At 45.1% G+C, this 16746-nt stretch overlaps 1 protein-coding gene across 1 annotated transcript in view; it reads left to right on the top strand.

The window, feature by feature from the left end:
• Nucleotides 1–3944, top strand: part of eif2b3 (eukaryotic translation initiation factor 2B, subunit 3 gamma) — a 34555-nt gene extending 30611 nt beyond the window's left edge. The window contains exon 12 of the mRNA XM_080010671.1: nucleotides 3747–3944. Coding sequence (XP_079866797.1) covers nucleotides 3747–3799 — 53 coding nt within the window. The 3' untranslated portion in view covers nucleotides 3800–3944. The remainder of the gene's footprint in view (nucleotides 1–3746) is intronic.
• Nucleotides 3945–16746: the final 12802 nt, after the last annotated feature.

The following is a 16746-nucleotide window of genomic DNA, read 5'->3' as shown; positions in this document are numbered from 1 at the left end:
TTCCTTCCTATAGAGTCATTTTAAACAAGTGTGAATAGGGCGTCTGTCATGGCCGTACTCATGGTTTTAGACATTCTAAATGAAAACGAAAACATTTTGGTGTCTCGGTTTCATTAAAACTTGTTGTGGCTTCCGACGCTCCTCTGACATCTCTATCGACGTTCCCTGAAGAACAATCTTAAACTTGAGCCCCAAATGATGTGGACGGGATGGTAAAGATGTCTCAAACCGAGGCCTCCCCCCGAATATAGAAACAAAGGTCAGATACTTATTATCGGGATTAATGTGAATTAAAGTGAGACTGTGTGTGTGTGAGTGAGCTGAAGGCAGAGGCACCGACTCTGAGGAGATTTTTCTTATGTGATAAAGAGATTAACAGACATTTTTTATCATCGTAATCCTCTTGGTGTGTGTGTGTGTGTGTGTGTGTGTGTGTGTGTGTGTGTGTGCGTGCGCGCGTTTGCATGTGCGAGAGAGACAGAGACGTGTGCTTGTGTTGATGTGGCTGGAAGCTGCTCCCGTTCAATTCTGGGTGGTCCAGTTCTGGCCCTGCACTCTAACCCCTCCATCACCGTGACACACACTCACACACACACACACACACACACAAACACACACACACACACACACGCGCAAAGCAGCTTAATTGAGTGAGCAACATGGGGCGCTCTAAGTATCAACAGGAAGAAGGGGAATTATGAGAGTCAAATAATGAGTTGCAAAGTTGTGTCATTGATATTAATTATTGAATATATTATGATTATTATTATTATATTATGATGATATTATTACAACATGTTTTCCGAGGCGTGTTGGTAATGAGGTGACGCTTTGGCCGATTTTCTGGCTTAAAACTGGAAACGTTAACTTAGTAGACATGAGAAACTTGGCCAGGGCTAAGTCACACCGTAGCAAGCTCTCAGAGGATTATCCCTCTCTCTCTCTCTCTCTCTCTCTCTCTCTCTCTCTCTCTCTATTTAGTACATCATCATCATTCTTTATGTATTTCCTCCTTTCCCTCCTTACATGTGTGTGTAACTGTGTAGTAACAGTGACCAGTGTTGGTTTCCTGCTAGCTTACTGAGCGGAGGCTGCTAAAGGCATTACACACCCCCGCAACCCCTCAAGCTGTTAGCAGCTCCAGACCACCCTGACAGCCAGCCGTGCACACACACACACACACACACACGCACACACACACGCCCGCGCATGTACACATACAAACACACACACACTGGGGTCTATCTGTCAGGTGTTGATATTTGAAAGATAGAGACTGCTCCGCTGGGCGCTTGGACAAATACACACGGAGGTAATCACACACACACACACACACACACACACACACACACACGCACACGCACGCAAATACCTGTGTGTGTGTGTGTGTGAGCGACTGTCCGACACCGCCCGCCGCTTCCGCAGGGGGTTTCATGTTCCAGCTCCACCGTCGCTCCGCGTTCCCCCCGCGTTCCCCCCGCGTCCCCCCCTTCACCCCCAAAGAGCCCAGCGGGGTGACGTCGCCGCGAGACGGAGACACCGTCCTGTCGCACTGCACCGTTTTCCGGCCCTAAATCGGCGCGGCAGCTCCGGCCCGCGGGCCCAGTGGCGGCCGGTCGAACGTCTCCCAGATCTCAACGTAGCCCTTATATCCCCGTTTAAACAAAAAAAAACAGTCGGTCGCACTTTACTCGATCGTCGCTTTCCAAATAAATAGATGAGATCTTGGCTTGGAACGTGAAAAAAAAGTTTTGTGAGTTTTTATATCTTTTTCTTTCATATTCCGCGGCCGTTCACGGGGGGGAAAGAGGTCCTGCCTCCCCCCGTCCTCGTAATGACCGAAAATGTCTCGCGGTGTGAGGTGTGAGAGATTTGAGGTGGAGGTTTTTTCTTCTCTGATCTCTTCGCGGGGGTTGAGTGTGGAGGAAGCCCAGTGGGGTCGTCAGCCTGTGGATATCTGCTCAGATCCCCCCTTGGTCAGGAGGGCAACACGTGTTTGGGTGGAAGTCAGGGCCTCGCTGTACGAGTGCAGAGAGCGCTGCGGGGAACGCGCGCCAAGTGCGGCGGCAGGTGCCTTGCTCAAGGGAGCGTTGGCGGCTCTCTTGATTCCAGGTCGGGTGGAGAGTGGAGCCTTCGCCCCCCCCCGCGTCATCCTCGGTTCCAACCTCCTCAACCCCCTCTTCTTTTTCCTCTTCTTCTTCTTCTTCTTCTTCGTTTTCTTCCTCTGCTTCGTTTTCTTCTGCTTCAATTTCTTCTTCTTCCTCCTCCCCTTCTTCTTCTTCCTCCTCTTCTTCTTCTTTTTCTTCTTCCTCCTCTTTCTTCTTCTTCTTCCTCCACTCCTTCTTCTTCCTCTTCTTCTTCTTGTTCTTCCTCTTCTTCTTCTTCTTCCTCCTCCCCTTCTTCTTCTTCCTCCACTCCTTCTTCTTCCTCTTCTTCTTCTTGTTCTTCCTCTTCTTCTTCCTCCTCTTCTTTTTCTTCTTCCTCCTCTTCTTCTTCTTCTTCCTTCACTTCTTCTAATTTTTCTTCTTCCTCCTCTTCTTCTTCTTCCTCCACGTCTTCTTCTTCTTCCTCTTCTTCTTCTTCTTCTTCCTCCTCCTCTCCTTCTTCCTCCTTTTCTTACTTTTCTTCTTCCTCCTCTCCTTCTTCCTCTTCTTCTTCTTGTTCTTCCTCTTTTTCTTGTTCTTCCTCCTCTTCTTCTTTTTCTTCTTCCTCCTCTTCTTCTTCTTCTTCCTTCACTTCTTCTAATTTTTCTTCTTCCTCCTCTTCTTCTTCTTCCTCCACGTCTTCTTCTTCCTCCTCTTCTTCTTCTTCTTCTTCCTCCTCCTCTCCTTCTTCCTCCTTTTCTTACTTTTCTTCTTCCTCCTCTCCTTCTTCCTCTTCCTCTTCTTCTTCCTCCACTTCCTTTTCTTTTTCTTCTTCCTCCTCTTCTTCCTCCACTTCTTCTTTTTCTTCTTCCTCCTCTTCTTCTTTTTCTTCTTCCTCCTCTTCTTCTTCTTCTTCTTCCTCCTCTTCTTCTTTTTCTTCTTCCTCCTCTTCTTCTTCTTCTTGGTCCTCCTCCTCTTCTTCTTCTTCCTACTCTTCTTCTTTTTATTCTTCCTCTTATTCTTCTTCTTCTTCTTCTTCTTCCTCCTCTTCTTCTTTTTCTTCTTCCTCCTCTTCTTCTTCTTCTTGGTCCTCCTCTTCTTCTTCTTCCTCTTCCTACTCTTCTTCTTTTTATTCTTTCTCTTCTTCTTCTTCTTCTTCTTCTTCTTCCTCCCGCTCCCGCTGTCCTCTACGCTCCATTTGCCTCCCTCCAAACGGACACGCTAAGCCGCTCCTGGGCTGCAGATTCCTTCACACTAAAAGCCGTCTGTACGGACGGAACATTAGCGCTGTTCCACCTGGGGCGGCTCTGGACCGTGCAGCTGGGTGGAGGGGGGGGGTGAAGCAGGGATGTTCAACTGGCTGAAGGTGGAGAGCCAGAGACAGATATCGACCACTGAAAAAAAAAAAATAAAATGTCGGGTTTTTCACCCTAGATTATTCCCTTTAAGATGACTGTAATGTGTCAGAGAGAGCAGTGGTTCTTAGCATGGGGTCCGTGGACCCCCAGGGGTCCTTCTTGGGGTTCCGGGAGATCCTCAGCAAAATGGTTAACAGTCAAACTTTCAGACACACTTTTTCATCCTTGATATACAGTAAAAAAGGTTGAGAGTAGATGATACGCCGATGCCGTTCTTACCGCCTTGTCTTTCTGTCCCAAACAGCCGAGAAAACCAACGAGGTTATCGTCGGCTCCGACCAACTGATGGAGATCTAGTCCCCGGTGGACGAGTGCGGAATTACACCATTCAGAGCTCTTCAACTACGCCACGGACAGCGTGGCCGACCGGCCAATCACCAAGCTTGATTCTGCTCGACAGGCTCCTCAGCCGCTACATTTTTTACATCATGTCTGAATAAAAGCAACTCTATTTAACCCCATGGAATGGTTTCATTTTTGTTTTGTTTTTTACTCTTTTCTCTTCCCCGGCGGGTGGTGGTAGTGGCGGGAGGGGGGGCTTCAGAGCTTGTTCAAAATCATTTTGTGAAATCCCGAACTGCATTTTTGCGCATTTAATAAATTGAACGGGACGACGTCGACTTGGAAAGTTAAACAGCTTTGGTCTTTATCCGTCCGGGCTTCGGGGATCGACCCCCAATTATCTTTTGGAGCATAATGACCATTGTCAAGCTGTGTCCGCCGATAGCAGCGCTGCCAGTGTTTAACGTGTGAGAGGGAGGGGCCGGTCTGAATGTGCACGCATGTTTACATGTGCACTCTGGGAAGCCGTGAAGACCAAAGACCCGAAGACAGGAGGGAGGGAGGGAGGGGGGAGAAAGAGGTGGGAGGGAAGGAGGGGGAGACCACAATGGCATTGGGGTTAAGTTTATTTGTACACAAAAATGGGGTGTGCGTAGGCCACGGACCACCCAGCTTGATCCTGTATCAGTTAACACCGACACCCCGCCCTTTTTACACACACACACACACACACACACACACACACACCAGAGAGAGGGAGAAAAGTAGAGAAGACTGGCTCGCGCCCGCCGCTTCTCTTCCTCTTCCTTTTCTTCTCCCTGGGCCGTCGGAAGATTTATTGCATTCCTCGGGTCGAGCGTTTTTCTTAAATTACAGGTTCGTCGTTCCCCACTCACGGAAGAGGAGGAAGAGGGAGAGGGAGGAAGAGGAGGAGGCCGGGCGTGTGTGAGCGAGTGTGATTAACTGTCCCCCCCCCCCCCCCCCCCCCGCTTTCTATTGTGTCTGTCGACGTGCACGAGTCCCCGCGACTTCAATCCCTGGCGGCCCCGCCAGCGATGTGTCTCTGCGACGGCGAGAGAGGGTGGTGGTGGTGGTGATGATGATGATGATGTTCTGTCTCCCATCCATCCTCCTCGTTTTGATTGCCCGTTTTTTTCTGTCATTCGGGGGGACATGCTGTTATCATTACTTCTCCTTTGAAATGAAGAATAAAAGCAAACAAACACACACACACACAAAAAAAAACCAATACTATCACCCATCTGCTGTTCTCTTTTGTTTGGAAGCGAGTTGAAATGCTTTGGTTCAGCCCGGGGGCCGTGATTCATTTTCGCGATCCGTCTTCACCCCAAGACCCAAAGTGCAATATCTTTGAAAATTGTAAATCAAAGCTCTGTATTGATGTCGTCATCCATAACGTTGTTCAAAGGATACTTTGTTCATAAATTACGAGGTGCACGTCGTATTCTATTGCACATTTGATGTCTCTGAAACTGCTTGGGGAGCGGGGCGTGGTCCTCTCGACGTGGTAAGTGTAGCCGGACTCGTTTTTGATTAGATCCTTAAATCCTTTTTTTCCTTTTTTCCTTTTCTTCTTTTCTTTTTTTGTTTTTAAGGGATAGGTTTGCCGTTCTTCGAGCCAGACCTTGTAAAAATGCTCCCATCATTTCGAACTATTCATAGCAACTTTACTACTGAGAAACCTACCACTCTGCTGCAGCTTCTCACTGTGCTGCAATGCATTCCAACGGGACATAGAACACATATCTGATGTCTATCAATATCGTGAGCTTCCCGTTTTTTAAAAAGGGGATTTCATGTTCTTTTTGCACTAATGTCTCCAACGTTTGCCCAGTTGGACTGCTTTTAAGCCCACTGAGAAGTTGCAGCAGAGTGGTAAGTTTCTAAGGTTGCGCTATGAACAGTTATAAATGATGGGAACCAACATTTTAGTAAGGCCTGGCTTGAAATACGGTGAACCATATCCTTTCATTTAGACCCCAGGCTCAAGGGTGGTAGAGGTTTATGGTGTTATTTTCTTAAATCTCCACTTTAAAGCTGTTTTTCAACTCAATGTTGGCCTTCGAGTAACTATTACGCCTCGCAATTTCATTCATCTGGTGCAATTCTCAGCGTGGCTTTGGCTCAATTTCTCAAAATTCCCATGGTACTTTTTTTTAATGTCCTGGATGTGTTTTACAAGGTCAGAATTCCTTTCAAACATGAATTTATCAATTTCAAGAAAACAATGCATTGATATACGGACGACGAAAACAATACAAACGCCCATTCTATGAACAATGCATTCAATTGGCTTCGTTTTGTGTTTTCCAATACGCCAGATTAGTCGATTTTAATCGGATTTAGATTTTAATGAAGTGTTGTGATCCACCTAAAGTCCTCAAACGCGAGACAAAAATGTGAGACTTGGGGGTGCAGCCCCCCCCCGCCCCTTTCGTCAAACACCGAAGCGTGTTTTTTAGTCCGACTTCTCTCCTCTCTCTCTTTCTCTCTCCGCTCTTTGTCTGGGCTCTGTTCACCCTGAGACTCTGACCTCACCCTGCGACCAGTTGATGGGATCTGGCAGCCGGGTGTGTTTGGTTAAAGGTTTGTATATTTATACAAAGGCCCCGGAGTCCCTTCAACACAACGCCATCACGACTGAGGACGTGCGTGCGTGCGTGCGTGCGTGCGTGCGTGCGTGCGTGCGTGCGTGCGTTCATGTGTGTGTGTGTGTGTGCGCGGGTTTGCTTATGTACACGTCAATTGTTATTAATCTGTCTAAATTAGATGCTTGTACCATCCCATCCTGTGTGTGTGTGTGTGTGTGTGTGCGTGCGTGTATGTGTGTGTGTGTGTGTGTGTGTGTGTTTTGCAGGTCTGGAGATCACATGTCAGGCCACGGATCGTATATCACCGCTGTCCCCCTCTAGGCCCGGTAGCTCCCCCGGGTGGACCAGGATGTTCCTTCTACCCTTAATTATTCTTCCATTTTATTTGTTTTTATTCTGGTGTAATTTGTGCAGTAGAGATAAATGAATTAAAGAGGATGATTAATGTTTTTATGATTTTTTAACATATGCATTACTTTCCGACCTTGATCTGATCTCCTGACCTGAAGCGAGCAAATAGATAGGATAGATGAATAAATCTGTCTGTCTATCTAGCTATCTATCTATCTATCTATCTATCTATCTATCTATCTATCTATCTATCTGTCTGTCTGTCTGTCTGTCTGTCTGTCTATCTATGAGAACTGTGTCAAAACAAGTAGGGCCTACACTGCCTTTACACACTGTCCATCCACAGCCTCCATGGGTTGTGGATAGACAGCGTACATGCAACACTGAATGTAAAAAATATTGGTATTATCGTAATATCAGTTCCTGAAAAGGTGCATTAGGTTAGAAAGAGGTAGCCAAGACTCACACTCTGAATATGAAAGAATGTATTTGAGACTCTAAATCAAATCACCAAGCACAGGATGGCATGTGCCGTGTGGGGACCCCTCTTCTCGTGACACATTCGACTTGGTAACAACCAAAAATCGCGGGCGTTCAAACGAGTCCCGCTTCCCCGGCTCACCCGGTGGTTGCCGTGACTCCCAATGACCAAAAGTGATACAATAAGCGTTCACCTCAGCTGATCCAGGAAGGGCTCCGCAGGGCTCCTCGGAAGCATCAAAGCAGCGACTAATTCTGTTTTTTGGAGATATGAGATGAACGGATCAGGGAAAATTTAATGAGTGGATGGATATTTACACAAGGTGGAATGAGAGAGAGAGAGAGAGAGAGAGAGAGAGAGAGAGAGAGAGAGAGAGAGGGGGGTGGGCTGGTGTTGGGGGTTGGCTCAGTAGCTGGGTGGCTTCATGGCTTGAGGGCTGATCGTGGGTGAGCAAGAAAAGAGAGCAGGCCACCCAAGATGCAGTCAGTCAGAAACCTGTGTGTGTGTGTGTGTGTGTGTGTGTGTGTGTGTGTGTGTGTGTGTGTGTGTGTGTGTGTGTGTGTGTGTGTGTGTGTGTGTGTGTGTGTGTGTGTGTGCGTGTGTGTGTGCGTGCTGCTGACCCTACACATTAGCACAACACTTCCTCAATTTGTCTTCTGTGTTCTCCGGCCACAAATGAATTTCCTCCCCACACACACACACACACACACACACACACACACACACACACCTCCCCCATCCATCTCTCTCTCAAAATTTCTGAACACACAAACATTCTTTTTTTTTTTTTTTTTTTTTTTTTCGCCGGCTCGACACATCAGAACAGTTGCTTGTGTTTCTTTCGCCGACAAAGAGTTTGTGCGGAGTTATCCCATCATGTGTGGGATAACAAGCTCGGTGACATGACACACACACACACACACACACACACACACACAACCTCAAATGTCCTTGTCCATCAACTTCAGAGGCCCCCGTGGCTACTTAGCCGAGGGTGGACTGTATACCACAGTTTAGTTCAGCATCTCTGATCAATTCATTCAATACATTTTTCGAACTGGTGTGGTTTGGGAGATGTTATAACAAGTATTATTAATCTCCCAATTTGAGAAATTGGTTGTCCACTTCTGAGTCAAGTCAGTCTTTTTTGTGTTCAATTTCACTGCAATATTTTCCTTGGTGGAATGGCTGGGAAATGTCCGTGGTTGACTGATACCTAATTGCATTACCTTACATTACATTGCAATATATTACTTTAAATGACATTACATTACATTGCATTACATTGCATTATATTGCATTACATTACATCACATTACATTAGATTACATTGCATTAGCTTACATTACATTGCAATATATTACCTTAAATGACATTACATTAAATTAAATTACACTATATTGTATTATATTTCATTACATGACATTACTTAACCTGAAATTACCTTGTGTTGCATTGCATTATATTACATTGCATTGCATTTTTTCACATCTACTGACATATAGCTACAGATATAACCTAAAAATAATCTAAAAACAATAAAGAAAAATAAAAGATAAAAATGGAAAAAAAAAACAACAAAAGATAAATAACAGGTCATGTCTAAAAAATCAAAAATATACAGTCTATACAACAACTTAAGAAATAAACAGTGAAAAAGAAAGATGAACTTAAGAACAGGAGGAAGAGTGGGAAGCTGTTGTCCCCCCCCCCCCAATGCCACAATTGTAAAAAGTGACGGAGATATGGCCCTGGACATGACTTCAAATGACATGTTTGGCTAAAAAATCCTTGCAATTTTGACACGGCAGCTTAAACAGCCACAAGCCTGATATCGATATTGTAACAGAACACAATTTTCTTTTTTTTTTCACACACACACACACACACACACACACACACACACACACACACACACACACACACACTGCAAGACATAGTTCTGGACTTTGTTTCCCCGAGCAAAAACCAACAGGTCTGAGTTTGCGTTACCACCTGCCAGCGACGTTTGACAATACCTCTGTTACAAGCACACAAACAAAGGCCGGGAGAAAAGTGTGTTTCTGCCTCACAATATGTGTTTTTGTGTGTGTTTTTTCCCCTTAAAAGCGACCATTCATTACGTTGACAAAGGGTTAAAGAAATGCATTATCATAATTAATCTTGTGTGAGGCTGTGGGTGGCAGCTCCCACTCTCCACTGGGACGGACAAGTGGTGCTCAATGCAAATACGCCTCTATGGGCGACCACGGACATTTGTTGATTTTTAACTAGTGTTTAAGAAGGTTTTGTTTTTGTTTTCTGGGGCTTGTGCGACTGCATTTTTTGGAATGATAGCCGTACACTTGTCCACAATATTTAGGGGAATTTTACCACCACTGTGTTGCAGATGAATGACCGTTGAAAGATGTTTGAGTTGATAAAGAAAACAACGTTATATTGTTGTTATTATCATAATACCTATTCATTATCAATAAATCCAACTTAGCTGATGCAAGTGATGCAAGTGATGCAATTGCGAATCCTTTTGTGGATGAAAAGATGAGTAAACGGATGTAGATAGATGTAGGTTAAGATAGATAAGCATGGACGAAAGAAGAGAGAGAGAGAGAGAGGGAGAGAGAGAGAGAGAGAGAGAGAAGAAGGGGGGTTGGTCAGGCAGGATGGAGGGAGGTTTTGTGTTTGGAGGCCGGGGCCGTGTGATGGCAGATATCTGGACAGAGCGTGGTCACCTCGCAGGGTTTATTTATCCAGGGCCTCCGGACCAGGCCTGGGACCTCCCTGGGTTTGTTAGGCTTGAAGGGGCCCCCTCACACACAGCCCAATTCCTCACATTCCACATTAGCTCCCATTTCCAGCTGCTTGTTTCCTTCCAGCACACGAGCCGGCCCGGCCCGGCCCGTCCCGGCCCGGCCCCGGCCTGACTACACCCAGGTCCAGTCAAGCCGAACTGCGAGTCCGGCGGCGGCGGGAGCGCATCTTCCTTAAGGTCTTGGATGTGGACAGATGGTTCAATCCGTCTCTGCTGAGGCTACGCTGAAGAAGGGTGTGGTCTTAGTGAGCCTAGTGGCGGGAAAATGCCAAAAGTGAGTTGGATGTGCCCAATAATGTCAAGATTAGAGGTCAAGGTGTGTGTAAAAAACTGCAGACGCACCTTCGACTGTCGCCCTTATGTAAGAGCCGGCTCTATTGGATGATGATGGACTGTGGCTTTGTGTCAGGATTACTTTTTTCTCAAAGGGAATTAATTGGACTTGTTTTCAAAATGATGAATTATTTTAGTCTTTCAAGAAAATAAGATGCGATAACATATAACTTCATCAATCTCCTTGGGGGGGGGGGGCGTTGAGGTGTGGCAGCAGCCGAAGTTGGCAAAAGTCCAACTTTTGTGTCAGGATTACTTTTTTCTCAAAGGGAATTAATTGGACTTGTTTTCAAAATGATGAATTATTTTAGTCTTTCAAGAAAATAAGATGCGATAACATATAACTTCATCAATCTCCTTGGGGGGGGGGGCGTTGAGGTGTGGCAGCAGCCGAAGTTGGCAAAAGTCCAACTTTTGTGTCAGGATTACTTTTTTCTCAAAGGGAATTAATTGGACTTGTTTTCATAATGATGAATTATTTTAGTCTTTCAAGAAAATAAGATGCGATAACATATAACTTTATCAATCTCCTTGGGGGGGGATTGAGGTGTGGCAGCAGCCGAAGTTGGCAAAAGTCCAACTTTTGTGTCAGGATTACTTTTTTCTCAAAGGGAATTAATTGCACTTGTTTTCAAAATGATGAATTATTTTAGTCTTTCAAGAAAATAAGATGCGATAACATATAACTTTATCAATCTCCTTGGGGGGGGGGGGATTCAGGTGTGGCAGCAGCGGAAGTTGGCAAAAGTCCCAAAAATATTTCCTCTATATATCCTCATCGCTATTCTATTCTTTGGAACACGAACGTCCAAAATGTAATTCATGAAGCTTGAGATGTTAAGTGAAACGTTCGCTTTGAAGCGTTTTCCTTTTTCGCATCAGTAACTGAACACATGAAGCCACAATTGCTTTCGTCTGGTGACTTGTAAATGGAATAGGATAATTACTTGACTGGTTGAGCAACTGAGCAAACCAGGTAACGTGGAGTCGTACAGTCCCTGGATTGCGCGACCTTTCATTTTTTATCCAGCGTTTACCTTTTTCACTGAATTTGTCTGCGATCGGGGGGGACACAAACCCACCTGTTGCAGGAAAGAGGCATTGACAGATACTGCGGCTGAACATGTGCTGCAGGGTTGCAGGTTTATTCACTTTCTGTCGCTTTTGTATTTATTGGCATTTATTTTGATGGTCTTGGATCGGTTTCGATCAAAGAAATCCTTATTAATTACTATTAACCCGTCACTGATCCATAACATGGTCATGGTCAGGCCTCTCTGATGAAGCATAATAGCATTAAAGGATAAGCGTGAGGATTCCCTCTCTCTCTCTCTCTCGCTCCCTCTCTCTCTCTCTCTCGCTCCCTCTCTCTCTCTCTCGCTCCCTCTCTCTCTCTCTCTCGCTCCCTCTCTCTCTCGCTCCCTCTCTCTCCCTCTCTCTCTCTCTCTCTCTCTCCCTCTCTCTCCCTCTCCCTCTGTCGTTTAACCAGTGACGATGGAGGCCTGAGCCTGACGTGGGGCATGAGGACAGAACTCCTGCTAAACTGTCAGCGGCGGCACCTCGACTCAAACGCTGCAAAACTCTGCACAGTTTCACAAAGGCCCTGAGGGGGGGAGGGGGAGACGTCTTCTTCTTGCCTCGTCTTCTTCTCCTCCTCGCGTCTTCTTCTTCTTCTTCTTCTCTTCTCCTCGCTCTTCTACTCGCTTCTACTTCTTGCTTCTTTTTCTCCTCCTGCTTCTTCTTCTTCTTCATCTTCCGCTTCTTCTCATTCTTGCTTCTTATTCTACTTTGTCTTCTTCTTCTTCTTCTTCTTGATTCTTCCTCTTCTTCTTCTTCTCCTCCTGCTTCTTCATCTTCCGCTTCTTCTCATTTTTGCTTCTTATTCTACTTTTTCTTCTTCTTCTTCTTCTTCTTGCTTCTTCCACTCGCTTCTACTTCTTGTCCTTCTTGCGTCTTCTCCTCCTGCTTCTTCTTCTTCTTCTTCTGCTTTTTTTTCTTCTTCTCCTCCTGCTTCTTCATCTTCCGCTTCTTCTCATTTTTGCTACTTATTCTACTTTTTCTTCTTCTTCTTCTTGCTTCTTCCACTCGCTTCTACTTCTTGTTCTTCTTGCGTATTCTCCTCCTGCTTCTTCTTCTTCTTCTCCTCCTGCTTCTTCATCTTCCGCTTCTTCTCATTTTTGCTTCTTATTCTACTTTTTCTTCTTCTTCTTCTTCTTGCTTCTTCCACTCGCTTCTACTTCTTGTTCTTATTGCGTCTTCTCCTCCTGCTTCTTCTTCTTCTTCTCCTCCTGCTTCTTCCTCTTCTTCTTCTTCTTCTTCTCCTCCTGCTTCTTCATCTTCCGCTTCTTCTCATTTTTGCTACTTCTTCTACTTTTTCTTCTTCTTCTTCTTCTTGCTTCTTCCACTCGCTTCTACTTCTTGTTCTTCTTGCTTCTTCTCTTCTTCTTCTTCTTCTTGCTTCTTCCACTCGCTTCTACTTCTTGTTCTTCTTGCTTCTTCTTCTCCTCCTGCTTCTTCCTCTTCTTCTCCTCACTTCATCTTCTTCTTTTTCTTCTCGCTTCTTCTACTCACTTCTACTTCTTGTTCTTCTTGCTCTCGCTTCTTCTACTTCTTATTTTTCTCACTTCTCCTTCGTCTGCTTCTTCTCGCTTCTTCTTCTCCTCCTTCTTCTTCTTCCTTTTCTTCTTCTCGCTTCTTCTACTCACTTCTACTTCTTGTTCTTCTTGCTTCTTCGTCTCCTGCTACTTCCTCTTCTTCTTCTTCTCGCTTCATCTTCTTCTCGCTTCATCTTGTTCTTGCTTCTTCTTCTTTGTCTTCTTCTCGCTTCTACTTCTTCATCTTCTGCTTCCTCTTGTTCTTGCTTCTTCTTGTTCTCGCTTCTTCTACTTTTTCTTCTTTTTCTTCTTCTCCTTTTCTTCTTCTTCTCCTTCTTCTTCCTTTTCTTCTTCTCGCTTATGCTTACTCGCTTGTGGCACGGTGGCACAGTGCATTGCACTGCTGCCTCACAGCAAGAAGGTCCCGGGTTATCTCCCAAATAGGAGCCTTTCTGTGTGGAGTTTGCATGTTCTCCCCGTGCTCACATGGGGTTTCCTCCACCTCACGTCAGTAAGGACCCCCACCAAAAACATGCACCCATCATTGTCTGACCAGCAATGGACATTTATCACCTGGTCCCCGGGCCCGTCCACGTGTGCTGCCCACTGCTCCTGGCTGTGCCCCCGGAGGAAGGACAAGCCAGGATGGGTCAAAAGCAGAGAATCCATTTCACCGGCCACCATCAAAGCATGTGCATGTGTGTGTGTGTGTGCAAGCATGTGTTATAGTGTGGTGTGTGATGAATAAAGACTGTTTATTCTACTCGCTTCTACTTCTTGTTCTTCTTGCTTCTTCTTCTCCTCCTGCTTCTTCCTTTTCTTCTTCTCGCTTATTCTACTCGCTTCTACTTCTTGTTCTTCTTGCTTCTTCTCCTCCTGCTTCTTCCTCTTCTTCTTCTTCTTCTTCCTTTTCTTCTTCTTCTCGCTTTGTCTTCTTCTTCTTCTCCTCCTGCTTCTTCATCTTCCGCTTCTTCTCGTTCTTGCTTCTTATTCTACTTTTTCTTATTCTTCTTCTTGCTTCTTCTACTCGCTTCTACTTCTTGTTCTTCTTGCTTCTTCTCCTCCTGCTTCTTCCTCTTCTTCTTCTCCTCACTTCGTCTTCTTCTTCTCACTTCTTCTACTCACTTCTACTTCTTGTTCTTCTCCTTCTTCTCGCTTCTTCTCCTCCTTCTTCTTCTTCTTCTTGCTTCTTCTACTCACTTCTACTTCTTGTTCTTCTTGCTTCTTCTTGTTCTCGCTTCTGCTTCTCCTTCTTCTTCTTCTTCTTCTTCTTCTTCTCGCTTCTTCTTCTCCTCCTTCTTCTTCTTCTTCTTGCTCTTCTACTCACTTCTACTTCTTGCTTCTTCGTCTCCTGCTTCTTCCTCTTCTTCTTCTCGCTTCATCTTCTTCTCGCTTCGTCTTCTTCTCACTTCTTCATCTTCTTCTCGCTTCTTCTACATGCTTCTACTTCTTCATCTTCTGCTTCTTCTTGTTCTCGCTTCTTCTTCTACTTCTCCTTCTACTTTTTCTCATTTCTTCTTCTCTCTTCTTCTTCTTCTCCTTCTTCTTCTCGCTTCTTCTTCTTCCTTTTCTTCTTCTCGCTTCTTTTTCTTATTCTTCTTCTTCTCGCTTCTTCTATTTCTTCTTATGGCTTCTTCTTCTCCTTCTCCTCCTCCTTCTTCTTCTTCTTCTTCTTCTTCTACATTTGGAGAAGGTTTCATAGATACCGTATCTCCTCAAATATAAACAAGTACTCAAATGAAAAACGGTCAACAAGACCGAATCTGAATCAGTGTGTGTGTGTGTGTGTGTTTTTTCTCCTCCAGCGCTGAACAGTGCACACCGCGCTCACTCTTCGGTTCCTGTGCTGGATTTACTGTTTTTTAATCTTAGATGTATTGTTTTAGTTTGTTTCTACCTGATGTATTTATTTTGAGGAGCACGACAACTAGATCGCAGTTGAGGGAAATAGAAGTCCCAGTCAATATTTGAGAAAAAATGGGTACTGTCAATAAATGAAATAAAGTTTGATTTCAATATTATTATTATTTTTAAAACCACTCCCACCTCCTCTCGCGGCCGAGTCGTGCTTCTTTCACCGCAGAGTTCTTATTGAGTATTCTGCTGACGGTGTTCTGGGACATGTTCTCTGGTGGTTCTAACAGCTTGAGTTCTTGTGTCTTTTTAAGTTTATCTCCACCTTTCTTTTTCTCACTGCTTCTTCTTTTTCTTCCTCTTCCTCTTCTTCTTCTTCTTCTTCTTCTTCTTCTTCTTCTTCTTCTTGCTTCTTCTTCTTCCTCTTCTTCTCCTCACTTCCTCTTCAAAAAAAAAAATCAAAAAGGGCCTTTCATTGTCTGTATTAAACTCCAACTGTAGTGCTAAAAGCTTGTGGCTGCAAAAGGTGAGGCTACAGCTGTTGGTGCTCAAAACACCACATGCCTCCATACACACACACACACACACACACACACACACACACAGCTGCCTGACAAAATGCACTCCAATTGGTATTTTTTAAATTCTCAGCACTGAACTTTTGCTAACAGAGTTCTATCGACAATTGCTACTGTTTACATTGCATCGTTTTGCTAATCTCTTTAAATAATATTTAAAATTATTTTTTTTTTTTTATTATATAATATTGATATTTTATTATATATATAAATAATAATTATTATTATAATTTCGGTTATTATTTTTATGATTAATATTAGTATTATTGTTATTATTTTTATTGCAATTATTATTATTTTTTTAATAGTTCTAAAGATCAGCTCCTACAGCGTGATGTGTCACCTGCCGAATCCTGTGACGCTCCAGATCACTCCTTTATATTTAGGAGGAAGAAAAAAAAAATGTCGGTTAGCGGGACGCTTCAACCTTGAATAACGTATTTTATAATCTACCACCCTTTCATTTTTTATTACAAGTGGTTTTTTTTTTTGTCTCTGTGAAGGCATTACAGAGACGGGATTCAGAAGAAGAAGAAGAAGAAGAAGAAGAAGAAGAAGAAAAAAGCCGCAGCGTCCCACAATTCGGCGCGGTCGCACATTTCGCCGCAGCACCGAAGTTTGCCCTCGCGCGTCCGCGTTCCCGTGACGTTCCCGCGCGCGCGCGCGCGCGTCTCCTCCGCCTCTGGCCGCGGCAGTTTATTGAAAGAGCACCCCCCCCCCCCCCACCCTCCTCCCCCCACTCCCCCGTCCTCCTCCCTCTCCCTCCCCCACAGCCTGGGTGGTCTCCCCCTGCCTCCCCCTCCCTCCGCCGTGGTGAGCCGTTGCTTAGCAGCTAATAATAGGCGATGTTTGCAGAGTAATTTGCCTCTTCCTCGGCCAATGGGAGCCGCGGCGCTTTTCCATCAAACCTCCCTTTTCAGGCTCCGCGGAGAGGCGAGCGGCTCCAAATGTTACCGCTGCGGGACCGGAGCTAGACCTGCCGCACACTACTACTACTACTACTACTACTACTACTACTACTACAACTACTGCTACTACTACTCCACCACTACTAGTACTACTAGCACCACCAAACCTAGCTGGACGGATGAAGACTGCGGGATCCATACGGATTTGGGCGCATAATGTTGGGATGGAGTTTCCAGACTTGTTTGGCTCCAACAAGAGCGAGAAGGAAGATTAGAAAACGTCATTACTCTTCCTCCTCTGACTTTGCGCTGGATGCGATCGCCGCCGCCGCCTCCTCCACCTCCACCTCCTCCTCCTATGTTGGATTATTACCGGTGACACTTTTCCGTGAACTCGCACCGTCCCCCGACCTCCGTCTCGCCGCTCTTCTCTCGGACC

The sequence above is a fragment of the Zeus faber genome, assembly GCF_960531495.2.
Source record: "Zeus faber genome assembly, chromosome: 12".
Lineage (NCBI taxonomy): Eukaryota > Metazoa > Chordata > Actinopteri > Zeiformes > Zeidae > Zeus > Zeus faber.
The sequence above is the reverse complement of the archived record's forward strand: the minus strand, read 5'-3'. Positions and strand labels throughout refer to the sequence as shown.